At 39.6% G+C, this 24,402-nt stretch overlaps 1 protein-coding gene across 1 annotated transcript in view; it reads left to right on the top strand.

The window, feature by feature from the left end:
* LOC134824867 (transmembrane and coiled-coil domain-containing protein 3-like) overlaps nt 1-24,039 on the top strand; it is a 200,989-nt gene extending 176,950 nt beyond the window's left edge. The window contains exons 2-11 of the mRNA XM_063836848.1: nt 20,119-20,449; nt 20,659-20,812; nt 21,001-21,117; nt 21,592-21,723; nt 22,035-22,135; nt 22,398-22,490; nt 22,724-22,931; nt 23,208-23,360; nt 23,526-23,660; nt 23,885-24,039. Coding sequence (XP_063692918.1) covers nt 20,707-20,812; nt 21,001-21,117; nt 21,592-21,723; nt 22,035-22,135; nt 22,398-22,490; nt 22,724-22,783 — 609 coding nt within the window. The 5' untranslated portion in view covers nt 20,119-20,449; nt 20,659-20,706 and the 3' untranslated portion in view covers nt 22,784-22,931; nt 23,208-23,360; nt 23,526-23,660; nt 23,885-24,039. The remainder of the gene's footprint in view (nt 1-20,118; nt 20,450-20,658; nt 20,813-21,000; nt 21,118-21,591; nt 21,724-22,034; nt 22,136-22,397; nt 22,491-22,723; nt 22,932-23,207; nt 23,361-23,525; nt 23,661-23,884) is intronic.
* Nucleotides 24,040-24,402: the final 363 nt, after the last annotated feature.

The raw sequence follows: 24,402 nt of genomic DNA, 5'->3' as shown, positions 1-24,402 counted from the left end.
TACAAACCCTGCAACATCTCACTAAATCACACAGTTAAAACAGTGCAAACTCCGCAACATCTCACTAAATCACACAGTTAAAACAGTGCAAACTCCGCAACATCTCACTAAATCACACAATTAAAACAGTACAAACTCTGCAACATCTCACTAAATCACACAATTAAAACAGTACAAACTCTGCAACATCTCACTAAATCACACAGTTAAAACAGTGCAAACTCCGCAACATCTCACTAAATCACACAGTTAAAACAGTACAAACTCCGCAACATCTCACTAAATCACACAGTTAAAACAGTGCAAACTCTGCAACATTTCACTTAATCACAAAGTTAAAACAGTGCAAACTCTGCAACATCTCACTAAATCACACAGTTAAAACAGTACAAACTCTGCAACATCTCACTAAATCACACAGTTAAAACAGTGCAAACTCTACAACATCTCACTTAATCACAGAGTTAAAACAGTACAAACCCTGCAACATCTCACTAAATCACACAATTAAAACAGTACAAACTCTGCAACATCTCACTAAATCACACAGTTAAAACAGTACAAACCCTGCAACATCTCACTAAATCACACAATTAAAACAGTACAAACTCTGCAACATCTCACTAAATCACACAGTTAAAACAGTACAAACTCTGCAACATCTCACTAAATCACACAGTTAAAACAGTGCAAACTCTGCAACATTTCACTTAATCACACAGTTAAAACAGTACAAACCCTGCAACATCTCACTAAATCACACAATTAAAACAGTACAAACTCTGCAACATCTCACTAAATCACACAGTTAAAACAGTGCAAACTCTGCAACATCTCACTTAATCACACAGTTAAAACAGTACAAACCCTGCAACATCTCACTAAATCACACAATTAAAACAGTACAAACTCTGCAACATCTCACTAAATCACACAGTTAAAACAGTGCAAACTCTGCAACATCTCACTAAATCACACAGTTAAAACAGTACAAACTCCGCAACATCTCACTAAATCACACAGTTAAAACAGTGCAAACTCTGCAACATTTCACTTAATCACACAGTTAAAACAGTACAAACCCTGCAACATCTCACTAAATCACACAATTAAAACAGTACAAACTCTGCAACATCTCACTAAATCACACAGTTAAAACAGTGCAAACTCCGCAACATCTTACTAAATCACACAGTTAAAACAGTGCAAACTCTGCAACATCTCACTAAATCACACAGTTAAAACAGTGCAAACTCTGCAACATCTCACTAAATCACACAGTTAAAACAGTGCAAACTCTGCAACATCTCACTAAATCACACAGTTAAAACAGTGCAAACTCCGCAACATCTCACTAAATCACACAGTTAAAACAGTACAAACTCTGCAACATCTCACTAAATCACACAGTTAAAACAGTGCAAACTCTGCAACACCTCACTAAATCACACTGTTAAAACAGTGCAAACTCCGCAACATCTCACTAAATCACAAAGTTAAAACAGTGCAAACTCCGCAACATCTCACTAAATCAAACAGTTAAAACAGTGCAAACTCCGCAACATCTCACTAAATCACAAAGTTAAAACAGTGCAAACTCCGCAACATCTCACTAAATCAAACAGTTAAAACAGTGCAAACTCTGCAACATCTCACTAAATCACACAGTTAAAACAGTACAAACTCTGCAACATCTCACTAAATCACACAGTTAAAACAGTACAAACTCTGCAACATCTCACTAAATCACAAAGTTAAAACAGTGCAAACTCTGCAACATCTCACTAAATCACACAGTTAAAACAGTGCAAACTCTGCAACATCTCACTAAATCACACAGTTAAAACAGTGCAAACTCTACAACATCTCACTAAATCACACAGTTAAAACAGTACAAACTCTGCAACATCTCACTAAATCACACAATTAAAACAGTACAAACTCCGCAACATCTCACTAAATCACATAGTTAAAACAGTGCAAACTCTGCAACATCTCACTAAATCACAAAGTTAAAACAGTGCAAACTCTGTAACATCTCACTAAATCACACAGTTAAAACAGTGCAAACTCTGCAACATCTCACTAAATCACACAGTTAAAACAGTACAAACTCTGCAACATCTCACTAAATCACACAATTAAAACAGTACAAACTCCGCAACATCTCACTAAATCAAACAGTTAAAACAGTGCAAACTCCGCAACATCTCACTAAATCACAAAGTTAAAACAGTGCAAACTCTGTAACATCTCACTAAATCACACAGTTAAAACAGTGCAAACTCTGCAACATCTCACTAAATCACACAGTTAAAACAGTACAAACTCTGCAACATCTCACTAAATCACACAATTAAAACAGTGCAAACTCCGCAACATCTCACTAAATCACACAGTTAAAACAGTACAAACTCTACAACATCTCACTAAATCACACAGTTAAAACAGTGCAAACTCTGCAACATCTCACTAAATCACACAGTTAAAACAGTACAAACTCTGCAACATCTCACTAAATCACACAATTAAAACAGTACAAACTCCGCAACATCTCACTAAATCACATAGTTAAAACAGTGCAAACTCTGCAACATCTCACTAAATCACAAAGTTAAAACAGTGCAAACTCTGCAACATCTCACTAAATCACACAGTTAAAACAGTACAAACTCTGCAACATCTCACTAAATCACACAGTTAAAACAGTACAAACTCTGCAACATCTCACTTAATCACACAGTTAAAACAGTGCAAACTCTGCAACATCTCACTAAATCACAAAGTTAAAACAGTGCAAACTCTGCAACATCTCACTAAATCACACAGTTAAAACAGTGCAAACTCTGCAACATCTCACTAAATCACACAGTTAAAACAGTACAAACTCTGCAACATCTCACTAAATCACACAGTTAAAACAGTGCAAACTCCGCAACATCTCACTAAATCACACAGTTAAAACAGTACAAACTCTGCAACATCTCACTAAATCACAAAGTTAAAACAGTGCAAACTCTGCAACATCTCACTAAATCACACAGTTAAAACAGTACAAACTCTGCAACATCTCACTAAATCACACAGTTAAAACAGTACAAACTCTGCAACATCTCACTAAATCACAAAGTTAAAACAGTGCAAACTCTACAACATCTCACTAAATCACACAGTTAAAACAGTGCAAACTCTGCATCATCTCACTAAATCACACAGTTAAAACAGTGCAAACTCTGCAACATCTCACTAAATCACACAGTTAAAACAGTGCAAACTCTGCAACATCTCACTAAATCACACAGTTAAAACAGTACAAACTCTGCAACATCTCACTAAATCACACAATTAAAACAGTGCAAACTCTGCAACATCTCACTAAATCACACAGTTAAAACAGTGCAAACTCTGCAACATCTCACTAAATCACACAGTTAAAACAGTACAAACTCTGCAACATCTCACTAAATCACACAGTTAAAACAGTACAAACTCTGCAACATCTCACTAAATCACAAAGTTAAAACAGTGCAAACTCTGCAACATCTCACTAAATCACACAGTTCAAACAGTACAAACTCTGCAACATCTCACTAAATCACACAGTTAAAACAGTACAAACCCTGCAACATCTCACTAAATCACACAGTTAAAACAGTGCAAACTCTGCAACATCTCACTAAATCACACAGTTAAAACAGTGCAAACTCTGCAACATCTCACTAAATCACAAAGTTAAAACAGTGCAAACTCTGCAACATCTCACTAAATCACACAGTTAAAACAGTACAAACTCTGCAACATCTCACTAAATCACACAGTTAAAACAGTACAAACTCTGCAACATCTCACTAAATCACAAAGTTAAAACAGTGCAAACTCTGCAACATCTCACTAAATCACACAGTTAAAACAGTACAAACTCTGCAACATCTCACTAAATCACACAGTTAAAACAGTGCAAACTCCGCAACATCTCACTAAATCACACAGTTAAAACAGTGCAAACTCCGCAACATCTCACTAAATCACACAGTTAAAACAGTACAAACTCCGCAACATCTCACTAAATCACACAGTTAAAACAGTGCAAACTCCGCAACATCTCACTAAATCACACAGTTAAAACAGTACAAACCCTGCAACATCTCACTAAATCACACAATTAAAACAGTGCAAACTCTGCAACATCTCACTAAATCACACAGTTAAAACAGTACAAACTCTGCAACATCTCACTAAATCACACAGTTAAAACAGTACAAACTCTGCAACATCTCACTTAATCACACAGTTAAAACAGTGCAAACTCTGCAACATCTCACTAAATCACACAGTTAAAACAGTGCAAACTCCGCAACATCTCACTAAATCACACAGTTAAAACAGTGCAAACTCTGCAACATCTCACTAAATCACACAGTTAAAACAGTGCAAACTCTGCAACATTTCACTAAATCACACAGTTAAAACAGTACAAACTCCGCAACATCTCACTAAATCACACAGTTAAAACAGTGCAAACTCCGCAACATCTCACTAAATCACACAGTTAAAACAGTGCAAACTCTGCAACATCTCACTAAATCACACAGTTAAAACAGTACAAACTCTGCAACATCTCACTAAATCACACAGTTAAAACAGTACAAACTCTGCAACATCTCACTTAATCACACAGTTAAAACAGTGCAAACTCTGCAACATCTCACTAAATCACACAATTAAAACAGTGCAAACTCTGCAACATCTCACTAAATCACACAGTTAAAACAGTGCAAACTCTGCAACATCTCACTAAATCACACAGTTAAAACAGTGCAAACTCCGCAACATCTCACTAAATCACACAGTTAAAACAGTGCAAACTCCGCAACATCTCACTAAATCACACAGTTAAAACAGTGCAAACTCTGCAACATCTCACTAAATCACAAAGTTAAAACAGTGCAAACTCTGCAACATCTCACTAAATCACACAGTTAAAACAGTGTAAACTCCGCAACATCTCACTTAATCACACAGTTAAAACAGTGCAAACTCTGCAACATCTCACTAAATCACACAGTTAAAACAGTGCAAACTCTACAACATCTCACTAAATCACACAGTTAAAACAGTGTAAACTCTGCAACATCTCACTAAATCAAACAGTTAAAACAGTGCAAACTCCGCAACATCTCACTAAATCACACAGTTAAAACAGTGCAAACTCTGCAACATCTCACTAAATCACACAGTTAAAACAGTGCAAACTCTGCAACATCTCACTAAATCACACAGTTAAAACAGTGCAAACTCCGCAACATCTCACTAAATCACACAGTTAAAACAGTGCAAACTCCGCAACATCTCACTAAATCACACAGTTAAAACAGTGCAAACTCTGCAACATCTCACTAAATCACACAGTTAAAACAGTGTAAACTCCGCAACATCTCACTAAATCACACAGTTAAAACAGTGCAAACTCTGCAACATCTCACTAAATCACACAGTTAAAACAGTGTAAACTCCGCAACATCTCACTAAATCACACAGTTAAAACAGTGCAAACTATATTGATCTATATTGTGCTATAGATACTGATTGTATAGTAGCCAGATAGTATCTTTCCCAGCTGTATTACCTCTCTCTCGCCCTCCTCTCTATTCGACTATAGTAGTATACACATTCCAACAAACAAACTAGCTTTACAATCTGTAGTAGCAGGGGTTTTACAATGTGGTAAAATAACGACACTTACCCTGGGGAACGAGTAAAACGTTTTATCAGTTGTTATCAGTAGAGTCAATAGGAACAAAATTAGAAACATAATCCCACCACCAGTTTTAGGATATTTTCGGCACTAAACTGACCTTATACACGCCTAACCAATCAGACTATCAGAGCACAGTATTCAAACCACGTGACACAAACCAACCAATCAGAGCACAGCATTCACACCACGTGACACAAACAAACCAATCAGAGCACAGCATTCACACCACGTGACACAAACAAACCAATCAGAGCACAGCATTCACACCACGTGACACAAACAAACCAATCAGAGCACAGCATTCACACCACGTGACACAAACAAACCAATCAGAGCACAGCATTCACACCACGTGACACAAACAAACCAATCAGAGCACAGCATTCACACCACGTGACACAAACAAACCAATCAGAGCACAGCATTCACACCACGTGACACAAACAAACCAATCAGAGCACAGTATTCACACCACGTGACACTAACTATTTTCGGCACTAATCGCTGGAATGATTTCATCAGAAATCTTACAGCTGGTTACATATAAATAATAACACTAATACTAAGAGTCGTGAACCTAGCACTAGTGACCTGGTGACGTGTTTTTAATAGAGTGAGAACATGATATCATGGATTTGGGAACACTTTCAATGTTTGACATTTTGAACTAGCTCGCGTAGAAACACTAAAATTAGATGCCAGATGGTATCAAATTAAAAACTAAAATTAATCAATAAATATCATGGCCGTATAGTCAATAGTGGCTGTATATTGGCTGTATAGTGGCTGTAAAATGGCAGTATAGTGGAAAAACTAATCTCCCAATTTCCCCGGCTAAAACTGATTAACACTAAAAGAACTAAACACTAAAGTAACGATAAAACAAGTCAGTAACTGCGTGTGAGCTAGTAACCATAGTAACCTCGTACTAGTGAGTGTAAGGAACCACAAGTGTCCAATGTCACTAGTTCTCACAACCACACCCTGCCAACACGTTAACACCTCCACAGAGAAACTGTAGAGAAGCTCCTGTTCTACTCAACTGTAGAGAAGCTCCTGTTCTTCTCAACTGTAGAGAAGCTCCTGTTCTGCACAACTGTAGAGAAGCTCCTGTTCTTCTCAACTGTAGAGAAGCTCCTGTTCTGCTCAACTGTAGAGAAGCTCCTGTTCTACTCAACTGTAGAGAAGCTCCTGTTCTACTCAACTGTAGAGAAGCTCCTGTTCTTCTCAACTGTAGAGAAGCTCCTGTTCTGCACAACTGTAGAGAAGCTCCTGTTCTTCTCAACTGTAGAGAAGCTCCTGTTCTGCTCAACTGTAGAGAAGCTCCTGTTCTACTCAACTGTAGAGAAGCTCCTGTTCTGCTCAACTGTAGAGAAGCTCCTGTTCTTCTCAACTGTAGAGAAGCTCCTGTTCTGCTCAACTGTAGAGAAGCTCCTGTTCTGCTCAACTGTAGAGAAGCTCCTGTTCTGCTCAACTATAGAGAAGCTCCTGTTCTGCTCAACTGTAGAGAAGCTCCTGTTCTACTCAACTGTAGAGAAGCTCCTGTTCTGCTCAACTGTAGAGTAGCTCCTGTTCTGCTCAACTGTAGAGTAGCTCCTGTTCTGTTCAACTGTAGAGTAGCTCCTGTTCTACTCAACTGTAGAGAAGCTCCTGTTCTACTCAACTGTAGAGAAGCTCCTGTTCTGCTCAACTGTAGAGAAGCTCCTGTTCTGCTCAACTGTAGAGAAGCTCCTGTTCTTCTCAACTGTAGAGAAGCTCCTGTTCTGCTCAACTGTAGAGAAGCTCCTGTTCTTCTCAACTGTAGAGAAGCTCCTGTTCTGCTCAACTGTAGAGAAGCTCCTGTTCTACTCAACTGTAGAGTAGCTCTCCTGTTCTGCTCAACTGTAGAGAAGCTCCTGTTCTACTCAACTGTAGAGTAGCTCCTGTTCTGTTCAACTGTAGAGTAGCTCCTGTTCTACTCAACTGTAGAGAAGCTCCTGTTCTACTCAACTGTAGAGAAGCTCCTGTTCTACTCAACTGTAGAGAAGCTCCTGTTCTGCTCAACTGTAGAAAAGCTCCTGTTCTGCTCAACTGTAGAGAAGCTCCTGTTCTACTCAACTGTAGAGAAGCTCCTGTTCTGCTCAACTGTAGAGAAGCTCCTGTTCTTCTCAACTGTAGAGTAGCTCCTGTTCTACTCAACTGTAGAGTAGCTCCTGTTCTTCTCAACTGTAGAGAAGCTTCTGTTCTACTCAACTGTAGAGAAGCTCCTGTTCTACTCAACTGTAGAGAAGCTCCTGTTCTACTCAACTGTAGAGAAGCTCCTGTTCTGCTCAACTGTAGAGAAGCTCCTGTTCTGCTCAACTGTAGAGAAGCTCATTCGTGATTTCGAACAAATTTTGCTTTTCCACGACAGTTAATTGGCATCATTTTTTATTTAATGCTAATTTGAATAAGTCTAAAGTGGAATATTCAGTCAGTGATCGACCGATATGCTTATCTAAACACAAGGAAATGTTTTCAGAGGTAAAATTTCGGAATCGTTGAAATTACCTCCTTATTAATGAAGTTATTAGTTTACATTTCGACTTTGTAAAGTAACCTGACATTATAATAAAAAAAGATGATATTTGACCAAAATCATGGGTAGAGTGGAAAAGCGAGTGACCGATTTCATTCTCGTATCATTTTGCATTTGCAGACGGTTATTCAAATTAATATCATTTCCTTTTGTTTCGGAAAGAGAGACACTGACAGCGGTCCACTCTACCCATTATTATGGGTTTTGGTCAAATTATATATATGTAGAGGGTGGGCCAAAAGTCAGTGGGCATACGTTGGCCTTAATAGCTCCGCCGTGTTTTATATTTGAGAGCCGTTGCTTTGCAGATGGCATACTGTACTTATTGGTTCGAGGATTCCGTCGTCAAAAAAATTCGAACATTTTAGACCACGCCCATTCAATATTAAAACACCTATATTGTTTTTTTCTGAACATGCTGAACGCCTATTTTTTTCAGAGACGGTAGATTATTAAATTTTGCATATGATCTGAAAACATGAGGCAAAACGGATTAGAGATGACGAATTTATTAAGAATTTTCTGTATCTCGTTAACAAAATTAACTGGGTGATTATGTGACACCGTGATACGACACCTTAATTGGGCACCCTTAACAATTCCCATAATGTTTAACGGGGTGGTTAACGGGGTCACCTAATCACGTGATTAGGTAAACCAATCACCTGATCACACGTAATGAATAAACTCGTTATGCTTCATATCTCGGTCATCTGAGAAGCTACAGTTCTAATTTTTTCAGGACAAACGTAATTCGAATGGCATAACACAATTCAATAAAATTTGGCTCGATCCGACTATCTAAACTATCAAATAAATGCAAAAATGAACCTTATTCCATTTAAAAAAAAACTCGCATATTTTTCGATTAGACAAATTCCTTGAACCAGTGGTGGTAGTAAGTCATGCCAGAAAGAATTATTTCAATTGGGCACCCAGTGACTGAGCTATTAAGGCCAACGTATGCCCACTGACTTTTGGCCCACCCTGTATCATCTGTTAACAACTGTGTTCCATCAAGATCCAAATTAAAAAGACGAACACAATGTCGCAGGACAGAGAGAGAGAGTGTTCGCAAGATGAGTATCTTATTAATCAGACCTGAACGTGAACACAGCCCTCACTAACAGACCACTGCTCTGCTAAAGTAAACATCTTTTAATGTTGACTTATACCACTGTATATAAATACACTAACTAATGAAGATTAACATGTTACATGTGTTTATCAGTGTCATGAGGGTTTGTTGGTAAATAGTTGCCATGGTAACATCACTTCACGGCAATAGTCGCCATCTTCAAAATGTGAAGAACAGTCCGGTTAATGAAACTGATACTACTGATAAAATGGTAACGATTAGAGGTTTGCTATTAAACTATTTTGAGATTTTAGTTTCCATTACTGTTTACCTACGTGAGGAAAACTACAAATCAAGGATTCAGGACACCGCGGTTTAGCCCAAATTTTAGGGAGTTTAATTCTCCGACTGCTGACGAAGAAGTGTAACAGTGTTACAGTGTAACAGTGTAACAGTGTAACAATGTAACAGTGTAATAATGTAACAGTGTAACAGTGTAACAGTGTAACAGTGTAACAGTGTAACAATGTAACAGTGTAACAGTGTGACAGTTTGAACGGTGTGAACGGGAAAAGAGCATTGACTACATGGAGGCCAAATTTTTGACTAGCGGCTAGAAACCACCTGAACTCCAAATATACAAGGAAATAGCTAAAAAGCAGTTTCCGCCATTTTTTTTTTTTTTTTTTTTAAGAGAGGCTGGGCCTGGTTGGCCCATGAGAGGATAGCATATGGATGCTTTGCCTACCTCTGGGGTATGGCAGTCCTGTGGGAGGATGCCAGTGGAATCAAGATGTGTAATCACGGATGATGGTAAGTGTTGTGGGGTGTGTTATAGATAAACGGTTAAGTGGTGGTTGAGTGTGGAAGAGAGGGGCGAAACAAGACGGCGTTAAAGTAGTCGCTATGTTACACCTGTCTGGTCCAACTCCTCCGGCACCACTAAGCGTTTAGTGTGGTTTGTAAAGTTGACAATGGTGGAGATGTGTTGGTTGTCGAATATGTCATTGACAGAGAGGTAGTAGTCCCGGAAATATTGACCTCTTATTTGGGCAATAGCCGGGCACTGTCCGAGAAAGTGTGAGACAGTCTCCTCTCCGTCGCCGCATTTAGGACAAGCACTTGTGTCTGATTGTGAATGGTGTGTAGGTGTTTGTTGAGGCCACAATGTCCCGTGATGAGGTGCACTGCAGTTCTGTAATTTTGTCTGTTGTTACTGAGAGTAGTGTTGAGATTTTTGATGATGTTGATGTTTTTATGTCCAAGTGTCAGTTTAGTGTGTCTGGGACCATTAGTAATCCATGATTCTTGATTAAGTTTTGTGACTTTGTCGTTGATCAGGCGTTTGATGTAAGATTGTGGAATTGGGCAATTCAAAGTGGATTCACTGGTTGTGCCATTTTTGGCCAGCTCGTCTGCTTTTTCATTACCCCACAATCCGATGTGTGCTGCTATCCATCTGATCTCCAAGGTGTTAGTGGATCCGAGTGTATTGAGGGTGTCGTAGCAGTCTCTAGTGGTTCTACTCCTCGTTGAAGGTGAGGATATAGCTTGAATAGAGGAGAGACTGTCTGACCATATGATGATATGTGTGTTTGTGTAAGTTGATAGATATTTACAAGCTTCGATGATGGCAGTGAGTTCTGTTTGATAAACGGTGCAATAATCAGGAAGCTTGAATGATCTTTCATCTAGTGTAGTGTTGTTGTTGTCTGTGGTGATAATATAACCAGCCCCGCTACCTGAGTCTGTGCGTGACCCGTCTGTGTAGCAGGTGATGGTTTCACTGGGGATGTTGTCGATGGTGTTTTGGAGTGAGCCTCTATATTCAATGTTGTCAGCTCCAGAAGTGGTGACCGTGAAGCGTCGTTCAAGCATCATGGTTGGTATAGATAGGTCTCTCTCTGCTTTGGGTGGTATGTTGAGGTCTACCATGAATTGTTTGTTGATAGTGGTGTGAGTTGTGATGGTACCTTTTCTGGGGGCGATAGTTTCGAGGGTTAGGCTTCCATATGCTTGAAGCCTGGCTGTGCCCTTTGCTGCTTCACCTCTCAGGAAAAGTATGATATCTGGAGTGTTAGTGAGGTGGTTCAGTGCGATGAAGGGAGTACTAGGCATGGCACCAGACATCATTCTCAATGCCAATGCCTGAACTCGTTTGAACTTCCTCGCGTTGGTGTCTGTTTGGGTTGCCCTAATCCATATACTACAGCAGTATGATAGAATAGGTCTGATGACAGCGGTGTACATCCATTTGCATGTTTTGGGGCTCATACCCCAAGTGGGGCCGACAGCTCTTCTGCATTGCATAAGGGATGCCGTAGCTTTTTTGGTGGTATTGGTGATATGTTCATTGAAATTGAGCTTGCTGTCGAGGGTCACTCCTAGGAATTTGGCAGATTTAGATAGTCCTATAGTGGTGTTACCCACCACCACAGGTCTAAGGGTCCATTTTTTATTCCAGGTAAACATGACTATTTGTGTTTTGAGTGCGCTTATGGATAGATCTTTGGTTTGGCACCATTTTTCTATTGTGTTGATGGTTTTGCGTGTTCTGTTCCAGATGATGTCTAAATCATTCCCCTCCGCTAGAGAAAGCAGATCATCTGCAAAAGCTTGCAGATAACCTGGTATGTCTCTTGCGGTGTAGGCCAGGAGATCATCGACTACCAGGTTCCAAAGGAAAGGGGAAAGGATGCCACCTTGGGGGCACCCTCTCCGGATCCGAACCCTTTTCGACTTATCCTTATGATTTAATGTGATGAATCTGTTAGTTACCATGTTGATAATCCATTGTGCTGTGGCCGGGTCCACTTTCGTGGTCTTGATAGCGTCAGAGATAGCCTTGAAAGAGACATTATCAAAAGCTCCCTCTATATCTAGAAAGACTCCTAAGACATATCCCTTCTTAGCTATCCTGCGCTCGATGGTGTGAGTAACTTTATGAAGGGCTGCTTCGGTTGAACATCCCTTCTTAAAGCCAAATTGTCGTTTGTTGATGTCTTTAGCGATATTAAGGTCGTGTTGCATGTGCCACAGTATCACCTTCTCCTGTAGTTTTAACATCACAGGAGAAAGGGTGATAGTGCGAAATGATTTTGGTTGGTTGTAGTCAGTTTTTCCAGGCTTTGGGAGAAAGATTCCAAGGGATTCTTTCCGCCATAAAACCACAAAAATCACTTTTATCAATCTAAATTTTAATGTTTCTAGATGTAAAATGTATTAAGGAACACTGGTGAAATCCATTTGATTCTAAAATGTATCGTTTGGCCGTTACACCAATCTTCAAGGCCTGCATGCCCATATTTGGGCATCATGGAGCTGGAAAGCTTCAATGGGGTCTGAAAACGTTTACAAAATGTCCCACTGGCTTTTCCAACATGAATTGACATCCTAATATTACCCCTATGTCAATATGGCCCCAAATTATTTAATTGAATGAGAAATTTCAATTCGTGCAAAGATTTTTTTTTGTGAAACTTGATTTCGAGATAGCAGTTGACCAACAAACTAAAACCAGTGACCGAACTTTTGAGGGGGTCCCGGACCCCAACCGCCAAACGGTGCCCGCGGGGCAGCCACGCCCATATTTGGTCCAAATTAGGCCCAATTTAGCCAAATACCCTGAACATGCCCAAAACCCAGGTTTATGGTGCTCTACCTGTAGCTAGTGGACTCTTGAACTCGTATATGAAATTTCATCAAGATTGGACAAAAAAAACCATATGCCCATATTTGGGCATACGCACCAAATTTGGTAAATTTCGTCCCATAAATTGGTCAAATATCAATATTTTTGGATGAGACTAACTATATATGATAGGTAGGCCTAAACTACATATTCTCTGTAAGTTATAGCTTTACTTACTTTGGTTACTTTGGTTGTGTTTATCCTCGTAGCAGGAAGGGTCATCAGATTTCTGACCACCTCGATGGCGAGTAGTCTACCAGGGAATTAGACCAGCTGCAGCTATAACCGGAAGTCGGAGGGTTGTTCGGTATCAAAGCAATAAACTTGGACAAACTAACTTTAAACGACTCAAACGTAGCTTCAGCTTTAATATTATCAGGCACTTTGTTCCACAGTTTTGGTCCTCTTACAGCAAATGAGCTGTCATAGAGTGTCTGGTTGCTCGAGGAACTCAACCTAGACAGGGAAGGGATGATTGCTCGGGTACCATGTCTGGATGTTTTTGTGAACCTTATATTGCTGCAATTGGGGACAACATTGTGAAGGATCTTCCACATCATCAGAATAGTGTACCGTTCCCTTCTGCGCTGCAGTGACATTAGCTTTAGATGTGAAAGCCTCTCCCAGTAGTTCATATTTTCCAGACCGCATATACGATCGGTGAATGTTCGCTGGACCCCCTCCAAAAGCTGGATCTCAGTCACCTTAACAGGGTCCCACAGCGGACAACAGTACTCTAGTAGGCTTCTGACCAAAGACTTATATAGGGTAGTCATTACGGTCCTATCACGAGTTTTACCCCCGGTCGACCGGGGGTGAAACTTTAAACAGTCCTTTTTAGAACACGAACCATTCTCAAGTGCAGTTCTACAGATATCAGGGTGAAAGAATGTACAGTTTTTACCTTCTTTACAACCACTCCTTCCCGTGAAACCAGATGCTCGGTACTGATTGCAGACCCTTGGATGAGTAGAAGGGCAAGAGTTCCCGTTGATCTTCTTTTTTCCACTGATTCCGTGTGGACAACTCCAGTTTAGGAACTCTTGACAAACAGTTGTGGCTGGTTGTGAAGAGTCTGTAGCTGCAGCTGTCGTTGCAGTGGCTGAACTAGGCGATAACACAGGAGATGGAATTTGGGTCGAAGATATCACACTAGAAGGATTAAGACTGGAAACATCTGCTGAACTGTCCAAGGACTGGCTGTCAGCAGAAGAAACATTTCCTGATAGTGAAGACGATGTGTGGCGTGATCTCTGTTTCCTAGGTTCTATAGGATCAATTAGCCCATGACATGTGTTACAGAGCCACACAAAACCTGTCGGCGTGTTCATAGCTGATAGGGTCTGATGTAGCTCTTTGTTTCTTTCACAACAATGTGAACCTTTGAAACATTTAAAGCAATTGAAAAAAGGCATGACCTCAGGATCATGATCAATCACGTAGTTATCACCGCACTCTCCACACTTTCCAGGCATCAGAGCCATAAAACCAAGATAAAGGCGATTGGCAAGAGATGACTTAGTGAAAATCTTAAAATCGTCCTTGTCAGCAAGAGCAATTCCTAGAAATTCAGCACAACTTTCAAGTATTCCAACCGTAAATTGATTAAGTCGCTGAAGGTTAACTGAACGAGACTGTAAACATTCAAAAGCAGAAATAACAGGTCTGATAGACGAGTTAGCTTTTTCTATCAGTTTCCCGATAATAATCTTGGTACTTTCACTGTCATTTTTCTGGGGATTCCCTGCCATGGTGTAATGTATACCCGATGTATTGTACAATAAATGTACAATGGCACACGTTCACTTATCGCAATTTAGCAACAAAAATATATCTGTTTAAATGTGGATACTAAGGCGAAAATACCCCAAAAAATGAACAAAATTGCCCGTATCTTCGTTCGCGATATTCGCGATATTCGCGGATCATTAATTTGGAAATAACTCAATCAGTTTTCAAAATTTTTGCATGAAATTTTCGGAATCGACTCTAAATCGCATTTCCACCTTATTCTAGGAAGCCGATTTTTAATTCAGGCCTCCAAAAAAAATTGGCGGCCAAATTCCAAAATTTGCATGGCAAAATTCAGTGTGTTTATATTGCTTCATCTTTAGAGGGCTCCCTTGGTTTTAGTTTGCTTTATTTTTACCACTATTTGGGTGGGACGTTTTTGTTTAAGGTTGTTTGGAATTTTATTACTATTTTGGGTTAGCAGCGAGGAGTTTCGTACTAACATTTTTATGCCTTCAGGATGTTTTAATGTTCGCCCGAGGAAGTCACATCTTGTTTTGAGTATGAAGTGTATGTTTTGCATTATAGTGTGACGAACACAAACATTTAAATAAAAACACAGCACATTTTTCAAAGGATCACCGTTACAACTTGACATTGTTATTCATACGAGTGGTCCGAGAAAAGCTTAGCTCTCAAATAACGCTATTCTCAAAATATCAGGCACACGCTATCATGTGAGACGGACTAACCAATCAGAGCACAGTATTAACATCACGTGAGACGGACTAACCAATCAGAGCACAGTATTAACATAAAGTTACAACAAAGGGTGGGTTCACGGTGAGTCGATATTTTGCGCTATATTTTTAACGGATTTGCAAAATCACATTGTTATGTAGATTAGCAGCATCATCTGCAGATCACATTGTTCAGATTTGCTATAAAAACAACCAGTTTGAGGATTGTAACTGTCCAGGGCAAATGTTTGTGATAGGGCAGCCCCCTCACTACAAACATCACAGCCAAGAGGCAGCTCAAGTTTAGTGACGATTTTAAACGTTCCAATTTGTCAGAAAATTGTTTAAATTAAACACTAGCGTTTTATAATTTACCAACGAGTCCCTCCCCTCACTAACCAGCCCCTCCCCTCACTAACCAGCCCCTCCTCTCACTAACCAGTCCCTCCCCTCACTAACCAGCCCCTCCCCTCACTAACCAGCCCCTCCCCTCACAAACCAGCCCCTCCCCTCACTAACCAGCCCCCCCTCACTAACCAGGACTCCGGACTGAAGACCTTATGAGATTAGTCTCCCTGGGGATGTACTCACATAATGGACGGTGGGATCCGACTTACAAAGCACTGAGGGCCCACTTTTAATAGATTGTGCTCTCTGCTGCTATTTATTTGAGGACAAAATAGCAAGGAGATCTTGAAGATATGGCTAGCTACATTTTCCAAGTGTAGCAATGAAAACTCGGTGAAACCACAAACCAGAGTCGTACAAGAGTTATCATAGCGTATAAAAAAGAAGTCGAGATGTTATCGTCGAACAGCCGCACAGCTGCTCATTGGACAACTTATCAAGGTTTTCATTTCTTAATAAAAGATTTATAAAGAGCAAACGGTTACATGACTTCGATCTAAATCTTCAATTGTGCTAAGATGTTGCCTATCTTTGCAGCAGCAGGTCGAGTCAGTACTCCAAAGCTCTAACGGCTGTATCTTGAGCAGATGACCGACTTGAGATTCAGTATGGGGCACTAGTCAAAACGTTCAAGGTCGTAGGTCACACAGTTCGATATAATGAAACCACGAAGTGGTCTGTGTGTGGACAGACCTGTCGATCGAACCGCAACTCATAAAGGCTGCAAAGTCTTCAGGGGGTTTGTCTGGCGGGAGAATGCGGGAACACATGAATCTGCCCATAAGTTTATGGACTGCAACAGACCCCTCAATCAAAGGCGAGATAAACAAGAGTGACGATAAAAGCTATTCAGACTTATCCAATAAAAGAACAACAACAAAACCTCTAGTGCTTAAACCTTAGATCTTAGCAAATCTTCTGAACAGAAAAATATGCAGTGTTTACCAAGCGTTGTGTTGTTTTTTTAATTTTGTTTTAAAAAGATTACAGCTGAAATTCGACGAATCTAAGACAGGACTAAAATGCTATCGTACTCAACGGACTCATATCACAGAAAGAGAAGTGAATAAAGTCAACCCAGAGATTGCATTTCAAGTTGGAACAGCCCACCAGAAACGAGCTGGATGGCAAAAGCTTTATCGTATAAGTTTCGAGTTAAAGGGCAAATCGGAAACTTGACCCTTCTAAAGAGGACAGTGAGGGTGAACGAAAAAGACATTGTTATAGACTCATTGACCATTTTTAATCGGCTTTGTCATCGCAACTGAACGAGAGTCTACACTGGAGGAAAAGCTTGCAATATGAGCTCACTAGCAATGCCGATGAGTCTTTTTAACATGAGCAATATAGAAGGCAAACAAGGCAGCCCTTGGGCAAAACCTCAAGAATGTTTTGATTGTACTGTGACCTTAAGCAACCCATCCTCCCCTATAATAATTGATGTGGGATTTCTAAAACTCTATCAGTTACCTCGATCACAGGCTTTGAAACATACGGCGAGCATCAAGCTAATGAATACCTTAAGCTAGTTCCGAAATCCGAACAGCGGAAAGTGATTGTGCCGGTTTGATGCTATGCCGATCACCAAGAGAACTTGAGCATGAGCGAAGAATCAAGGCATACTGCTCTGGAAATCTATAAAAAGAACTACTACTGTGTGCACAGTTCCGATGAATAAACTGTCAGCAACTCAAAGACATGCATACTTATAAAGCCCCCTTCTGTCGAACGTTTTTTTACAGAACATGGAATTGAGTACAAGTAGCAGTTGTAGCTACTGATGATGCTGATACATGAAGCTAGTAAGCTTAAACTTTGTCCATCTACAAGATGTTGAGGTAAAAGCAGAGGATACTGATCTACTTTGCCTCCTTATTCATCATTTTACTGAGAAACACAATGAAATAGTGATGACGACCAGAAACGGCTCACACACGATCAGTAAAATAGTAAATCGCTTGATGCCAACATAAAACGCATATTACTGTTTGTTCACAGTTATCACAAGGAATGTGACACGGTCAGCAGATACATGGCTTTGTAAGGTGAAGATATTTGAAAAAGGCATTTCTTTTACATGAGGAGGTCCTTTAGCATCATTTACTCTCTGTGAGATTTCACAAATGAAGTAAGAAGCTGACCTCTCCTTGTTTCAGATATCTATGGAGATAAAACAAGGCACTTGAAACTCTCAGATTTCTCAGCTACATTACATAAGAAAGATAGCAAAGAAAAAACTTCAACCCATCAAGGCTACCACCGTCTACATCCTCTGCAACTGAGCATAATAAGATCATAACTTCAGTACCAAAACTGGGTGACACTCCCACACTCAAGACTAAATCCACTACTTATGGATGTAGATGAGTTCTGAAGGATACTACCGCCAATCCGACTAAGCTGCGATTGCCCCGGCAGGGATGCCAACCTCAATTGCTGCAATTGCTCCGGAGAGGGTGAGAACCCATGTACGTACTCTTAAGGTGTTTCTGCCGGAAGTATGGCTTTAAATGTCTACCTGCATGTGGCCAATGTCATGGATAAAGTTGCACTAATGCACCCGAAAGACAGACGATTCATGAGAATCAAACAACTCTGAGGAAAAGGGAGACCAGAAGTGACCTAAAAGTGCCAATCAAAGACAAACCATGCTAATAATTCAGGACCTTTTTTTACAGAATTTGATGTGATATGTATATTAATTAACTATACTAATATAAGGATCAATTGACCATTGAAAGTAAATTTTATGAAATTGAATACTGAAACTAGACAATGTATTTAATTGTACAACATTTTGCTAATTCCAAATATAAGTAAAATTACCAAAATTATTAGTAAATATTGAGAGGTTAGCCTATAAAAAATGAAATTAACTCAATAAGTAAAGATCTGACGACCCTAAAACACTGATTTCGCCCCACATAATGTCACTATTGCCGGTCATTTTTCACCCCTATGGGCTCCCTGGGGGTTCTTTATTACGATAGTTACGAGTTTTTCAAGTGCGGGTCCCTCCAGCTGACATACGCGCCTGAATACAAATTGTTGGGCTGTAACTATTTTTGCTCAACAGATCCAGAGAGAAGAACCCATTGGGGTGGTTCCTGACACTATGGACAACACACTCCTGTAAAAATCAGCTTGTCGCAAATTTTTTCCCAGACATTTTGCATTATTCCCTAACTATAGGTCTGTCCCATGTCCGCGTATTTGGAGGGCACTGTAGTCAGGAAATTTCGTAGATGGTGTTGGGAGTGAGGTGAGTAGGGGGAGTGGTCTTCGTTTTGGGTGAGGAGATTGATGAGGGAGGTACAGAGGAGTGGGTGACATTGATGGTCGTGTTGTCCGAGTATCTTGGAGATGGTTTGGAAGGGAGGGATGGAAAGTGAAGAGGAAAACACTAAGGCATGTTCTCGGGTCTGTCGTTGGAATGAGGCTAGGATTGGTGCGAGAGGGTTTGGTGAATTTCCTTTAAGATCTGCTGACACGTGATCTCGTGCAACTTAATCAGTAAATTCGTCACCCAATCATTGATCCATCGGGAGCACGCTAAACACGTTGCAACAGTGGAGCCGGTAGGAGGTGAGTGGTGGGTATAATAGGCGGTACTGGTGTGAGATAGCCATGGACGGTATGATTGTGTGTTGGGGGCTGAACTAAGCTGATCACATATGCGTGAATACATGATGGTGACTTTTTTCCATAAAAAATCCCAGCTGTTTACTGCCGTAATATCGAGAACCTGTTGGGATTGCTATCGGTTGCTGCCCTATAAGCACAAAGCAGTAAGCAGTCTCGAGCACCAATCAAACGGATTTGAACGAGGGATGATAACACTGATAAGGGTCCGGGAATCAAGTATCCACCAATCTTAAAATTAACATAACACGGCTTAATTAGTTAAACAATCACCTAAGAAATTTGGGGAAATTACTAGAATTATTAAAACCAAATGTGTCCTATAAACTTGGAATTCCTAGCTCAAAGCGTTCTCACACTTTTGTGCACCAATAGTGAAAAAGAAGGGAGTGGCGTGCCACACCCTCTGAAACATGAAATTTTGCGGGAAACATTTCAACTGCGAAGTTTGAACCCATATCTATATTCTCTGAAATTTTTTGTGAAAAGGGTTTACGTGTGGTATTACTTTAGCCACCCTGTAGTATTTCCACAAAATGTAAGTATTATAATGACTATGAGAAAACTGTTACAATTTACAAACATGCATAACAGTTTGAACTTTGAAGAACGACACAATCCTACGCTATGATGTAACATTTTGCGAGATAGAAAAGTTTCCAACACTCACTTTGTTAGGTGAAATAAAATCAAAATCCAAATCAAAAGACGAGACAATCCTGCTGAAAGTAAAGGTCTTACGGATGTTGTCTGATGAGTTGATCGAGTCTGAACGGTGGATATTCTCTGCTCTTCATCTGTTGAAGGAAACTGTGAGGAGTTCCGCTGCTAATTCCCTGAAAGCGTGTGTTGTTTGTTTACGTTTAATTAATTCTTAAATTTATTTATTTAGTTAAGTTATCTATTCAGGGTATGTCTTGCTACTTTACAAAAAACACCCAATTGAGAAATGAAATCAGCATGGCCTGACTGTACAATTTAAGGCAAATGCGAGATAAAATAATGCAATAGAAATTAAGATTAAGTAGTAACTAACACCCCGTTTTAATCTAGATACTGAAGAACGCAAAGTCACGGTTAGAAGAATTACAGTACGCTACCATGGTGGAGGAAGAGAAGTTTGATAAGTTAGAGTTGGTTTTAGGCCAGATAAGAGATATTCATTTTGATGATGAGGAGCATAATATCTTTTACGATATTATTCAAGGTTAGTGTATCAGTTTATTAATTAAGATATTAGTTGTGAAGGGTGAAACAGCTCAAACTGTCGAAAGTTAGTGAAAAATGGGGAAAATGTTCAAGCAACGTTTTGAGGATGTTTTTCTCGTATCATAGTCGTTTTAAATTGAACTATCCCAAGAAAAGTTGTTGAAGTGTATAATCCATATGTTTCAGATGTTCTGACCGATGTTGAATCAGCTGCAGATCTTTTGGAAGAGAATCTTCGCGAACGAATAGTTCCAATCAGAGCACAAGATATCGAAACTGTCAGAAAGTTGGAATCAAAAAGCGGTATGTTCGTTAACGATTAAAGCTGTGTTTAGCTTCTACTGTTCGTTACAGCTTGGATTTAATGATACCAGCTCAAATGTAACTTATTATTTACCGTCGCCATGTCATTTGTTAATATATCAACTTTACACTTCACAGCTTCACTGTACACAGCATCACAAGAGGGCGAACGTGCAGCGACTGACTTTATGTAACGCGCCGCGCCGAACAAATATATTGTATAGATCATGGCGCAGACTCCCCCGTTTTTACGTACCTAATTACGCGCGTAATTTAATCTCTTCTACGTTATTACATGCATAATATAGCTGCAAAAAGCACACTGCACGTACACCGCAAATTTCGTTACTTCAACGCGAATATTCGCGAACTTATCTAATTCCTAGTTCCTACGTAATGATGTGCCGTCAAGAAAAGGTTAAGAATCAATATTTCGATTTTCGTCGACGACTCCTAACTCACCAACAATTTCAGACGATGATTTGAGTGTTAATCTGGAGGATGTCCACGGTAACAGATACGTTATCTCGCTTCCAGCTGATAAGACGCAGCCTTTACATGATAACGCTCTGTTGTTCTCTATCCTTATCATGCTTGTTTTGGCAGGTTTGTTGGACAACTCCCTTTTTAGACTCTAAATTTAGTAAGCACCAGCCACCAAGCAAATGTCTAATATAAAGTTACTACCTGGTTCAGTAAACTTAATTGTCTCTCGGAAAGTCTGTGCTATAATTCACATTAATTTTAAAATATACACCATTTAAAAAACTCTATTGATCACGCTTAAAACTAGCCAATCACACTTAAAACTAACCAATTAAATATGACTATTATGAATTATGATCTACACAGTCCCACTTGTGTATGATCTTTAACAAGGTTCACGGAGTATAACATTGATAAGACTGTGTTCACAGGTATTCTCAGTGGTCTGTGTCACGTGTGTCACGTGCCTACCATATTTGGTCAAATACTCGCCGGTGTCATACTCGGTCCTTCCTGTCTAAATCTTATCTTGGTGGGTGAGAATTGATAAGAGAATTGTAACTTCATCCTGATGTTTGCAATGCTATATTCTCAATTAGACTGAATCATCAGTTAGTGTTTAGTTGCTGACTCTCATGAATATAGCATGGTCTATCTATTTCTTGCAAGATTTTAAAGTCCGGGTTCGGATCATCATTTTTCATCAAAGACCATTGAACCAAATAATTGATTTGATGAAAACGTGTGGTTTGCCTATAGTTTCTGATTATACTGAAACTTGTCTCGTATTACAGGACCCCGTACAGACAGAGACAGTGGGAGAGTTAGGAGTGTTTCTTATCCTGTTCTCTTGTGGTCTGGAGTTCTCACCAGCTTCTTTCGTTAAGGTTTGTAAGTTTTGCTGGTGTGAAATGTGTCTGTCTATATCCACAAATCAATTTTGCTATGACTTTGTTCTACCGCACGCTTTTTAGACTCATTATTCTTGTAAACTGCTATCAGTGACCTTAATTTTCCAATTATGAGTACTTCATTGATATTAGCACCATATTCACAAAGTTCCAACGGTCATAATACCCAAGCCACGTTCTAGCCAGGTCACGTGACCCCACTCTCTCAGGTGTGGCGAGTAATCAGTGGGTTTTTGGGGGTGGGTCCCCCTCTCAATTATCACAACTGATAACAGTAGTGTTCACAGCGTGCGGCAGTGTGTTTCATATCTCAGTTTACCAGAGTATATTCGTGGCGCTCTGTCTGTCCTTCAGTAGTACCGCCCTTGTTATCAAGTTCCTGAATGATGATACAGGAGAGGATGTTATGGACCTCAGGTTTGTGGAGCTTAAAAGTTCATTGATTAATTACAGCGTTCATCGTTCATTTATGATATGTACTATATTTTTAAAAATTTTATAAACGATAATCATTTATTTTAGTCATTAAAATGTGACTAAAGATGTTTTTGCAACAAAACTTTAAGCTAGCTAAATATATCATCTACTTTATTAGATGTAGTAGCTATTATACTGTAGTAGCTATTATACTGTAGTAGCTATTATACTGTAGTAGCTATTATAACTTATCACTTGATAGAAACTAACCACCAGAAACTCCATGATGGGAATGCTGGTACTACAGGACGTAGAGGTGTCCCTGATAATGGGGTGTTTACCACTTCTAGCTGAGCGCGCGCCTCACCACAACGTGCTACATTCCCACCTCCTGCTCCTGTCAAAAAGCTTCTCTCACTACCCGAACAGGTATTTTTTTTAAAAACTACCTTAAATTTCGTGATTTCATGCGCTGTTTCGTTTTTTTTTCCGAAATTTTATAGCAAACCAAACTTATGAGAAACCGGTTAAATATCAAGTTATATACCACGAGACTGAAAGAAAGCATCTTATTAATCACGTGGCTTGTTACAGGAAACTGGCGAGGATCAGGGGACTGTAACTTTCGTTTTATTGTTCGGTGTTCTGTCCATACTGATTGTTGGGGTGGTGGGCCGACGGTTTCTTGGCCCAATGGTCAAGTTGTTTTACCGACCTTCCACCTCTGAGGTAAGAATTCTAATTGTAATAATTATCCTCAAGAGCTCAAATTATGGTAAATATTCTGGTCTTTTGGGATTTTTAAGGGTAAAGAATAAATTTCTCGTTTAATGAAAAGTTTGAGAAGTAAAGGAACCCTTCTGAGTTTCTAGATGATAAAGTTAGTATGTGAGTTTGTATATGAGTTTGTCATCAAGTTTGTCCGTAAGTTCACCTGAAACACCTTCTTACAGGTTAACACCCTCCTGCCTCTGTCCCTATGTTTTGGGTTGACCCTGCTGCTGGCACATTATGGTATCAGTATGGATGAGGTATGTATCTGGCGGGAGTTATCATCAAGTCAATGAACAGAGGAGAACAAACACAACACCTTATAGAACCAGGTGAAGTGGTATACATTCCTGGCATTCTTCTTTGCTTCCTGACATGAGGCATGACACTATTCAGTTTATGTTAGCATATTATGTGAGCAAGTCTGAGGCAATCACATCGTTTTCTTTTATAGCGAGATTGCGCTCAAAATTAGAAACTGCAGCAAGTTTAATTATAAAGGAGCACATAGTAGATCTGTAAAATATAGCGTAACATTCATTTAGAATCAGTGAAATATAACGTAAAATAATATTCCTTCCGTGCTTAAACTTAGAGATAACTTGAATAAATTACATTGTTATAAATCATCTATAGGCATAGCGAAGACTCAAAAGACTCATAAGTGTGGTAAACGTACTGTAGTGCGAAACCTGAAGTT

Source organism: Bolinopsis microptera, chromosome 13, assembly GCF_026151205.1.
Source record: "Bolinopsis microptera isolate Bmic1 chromosome 13, MBARI_Bmic_1.0, whole genome shotgun sequence".
Lineage (NCBI taxonomy): Eukaryota > Metazoa > Ctenophora > Tentaculata > Lobata > Bolinopsidae > Bolinopsis > Bolinopsis microptera.
The sequence above is the reverse complement of the archived record's forward strand: the minus strand, read 5'-3'. Positions and strand labels throughout refer to the sequence as shown.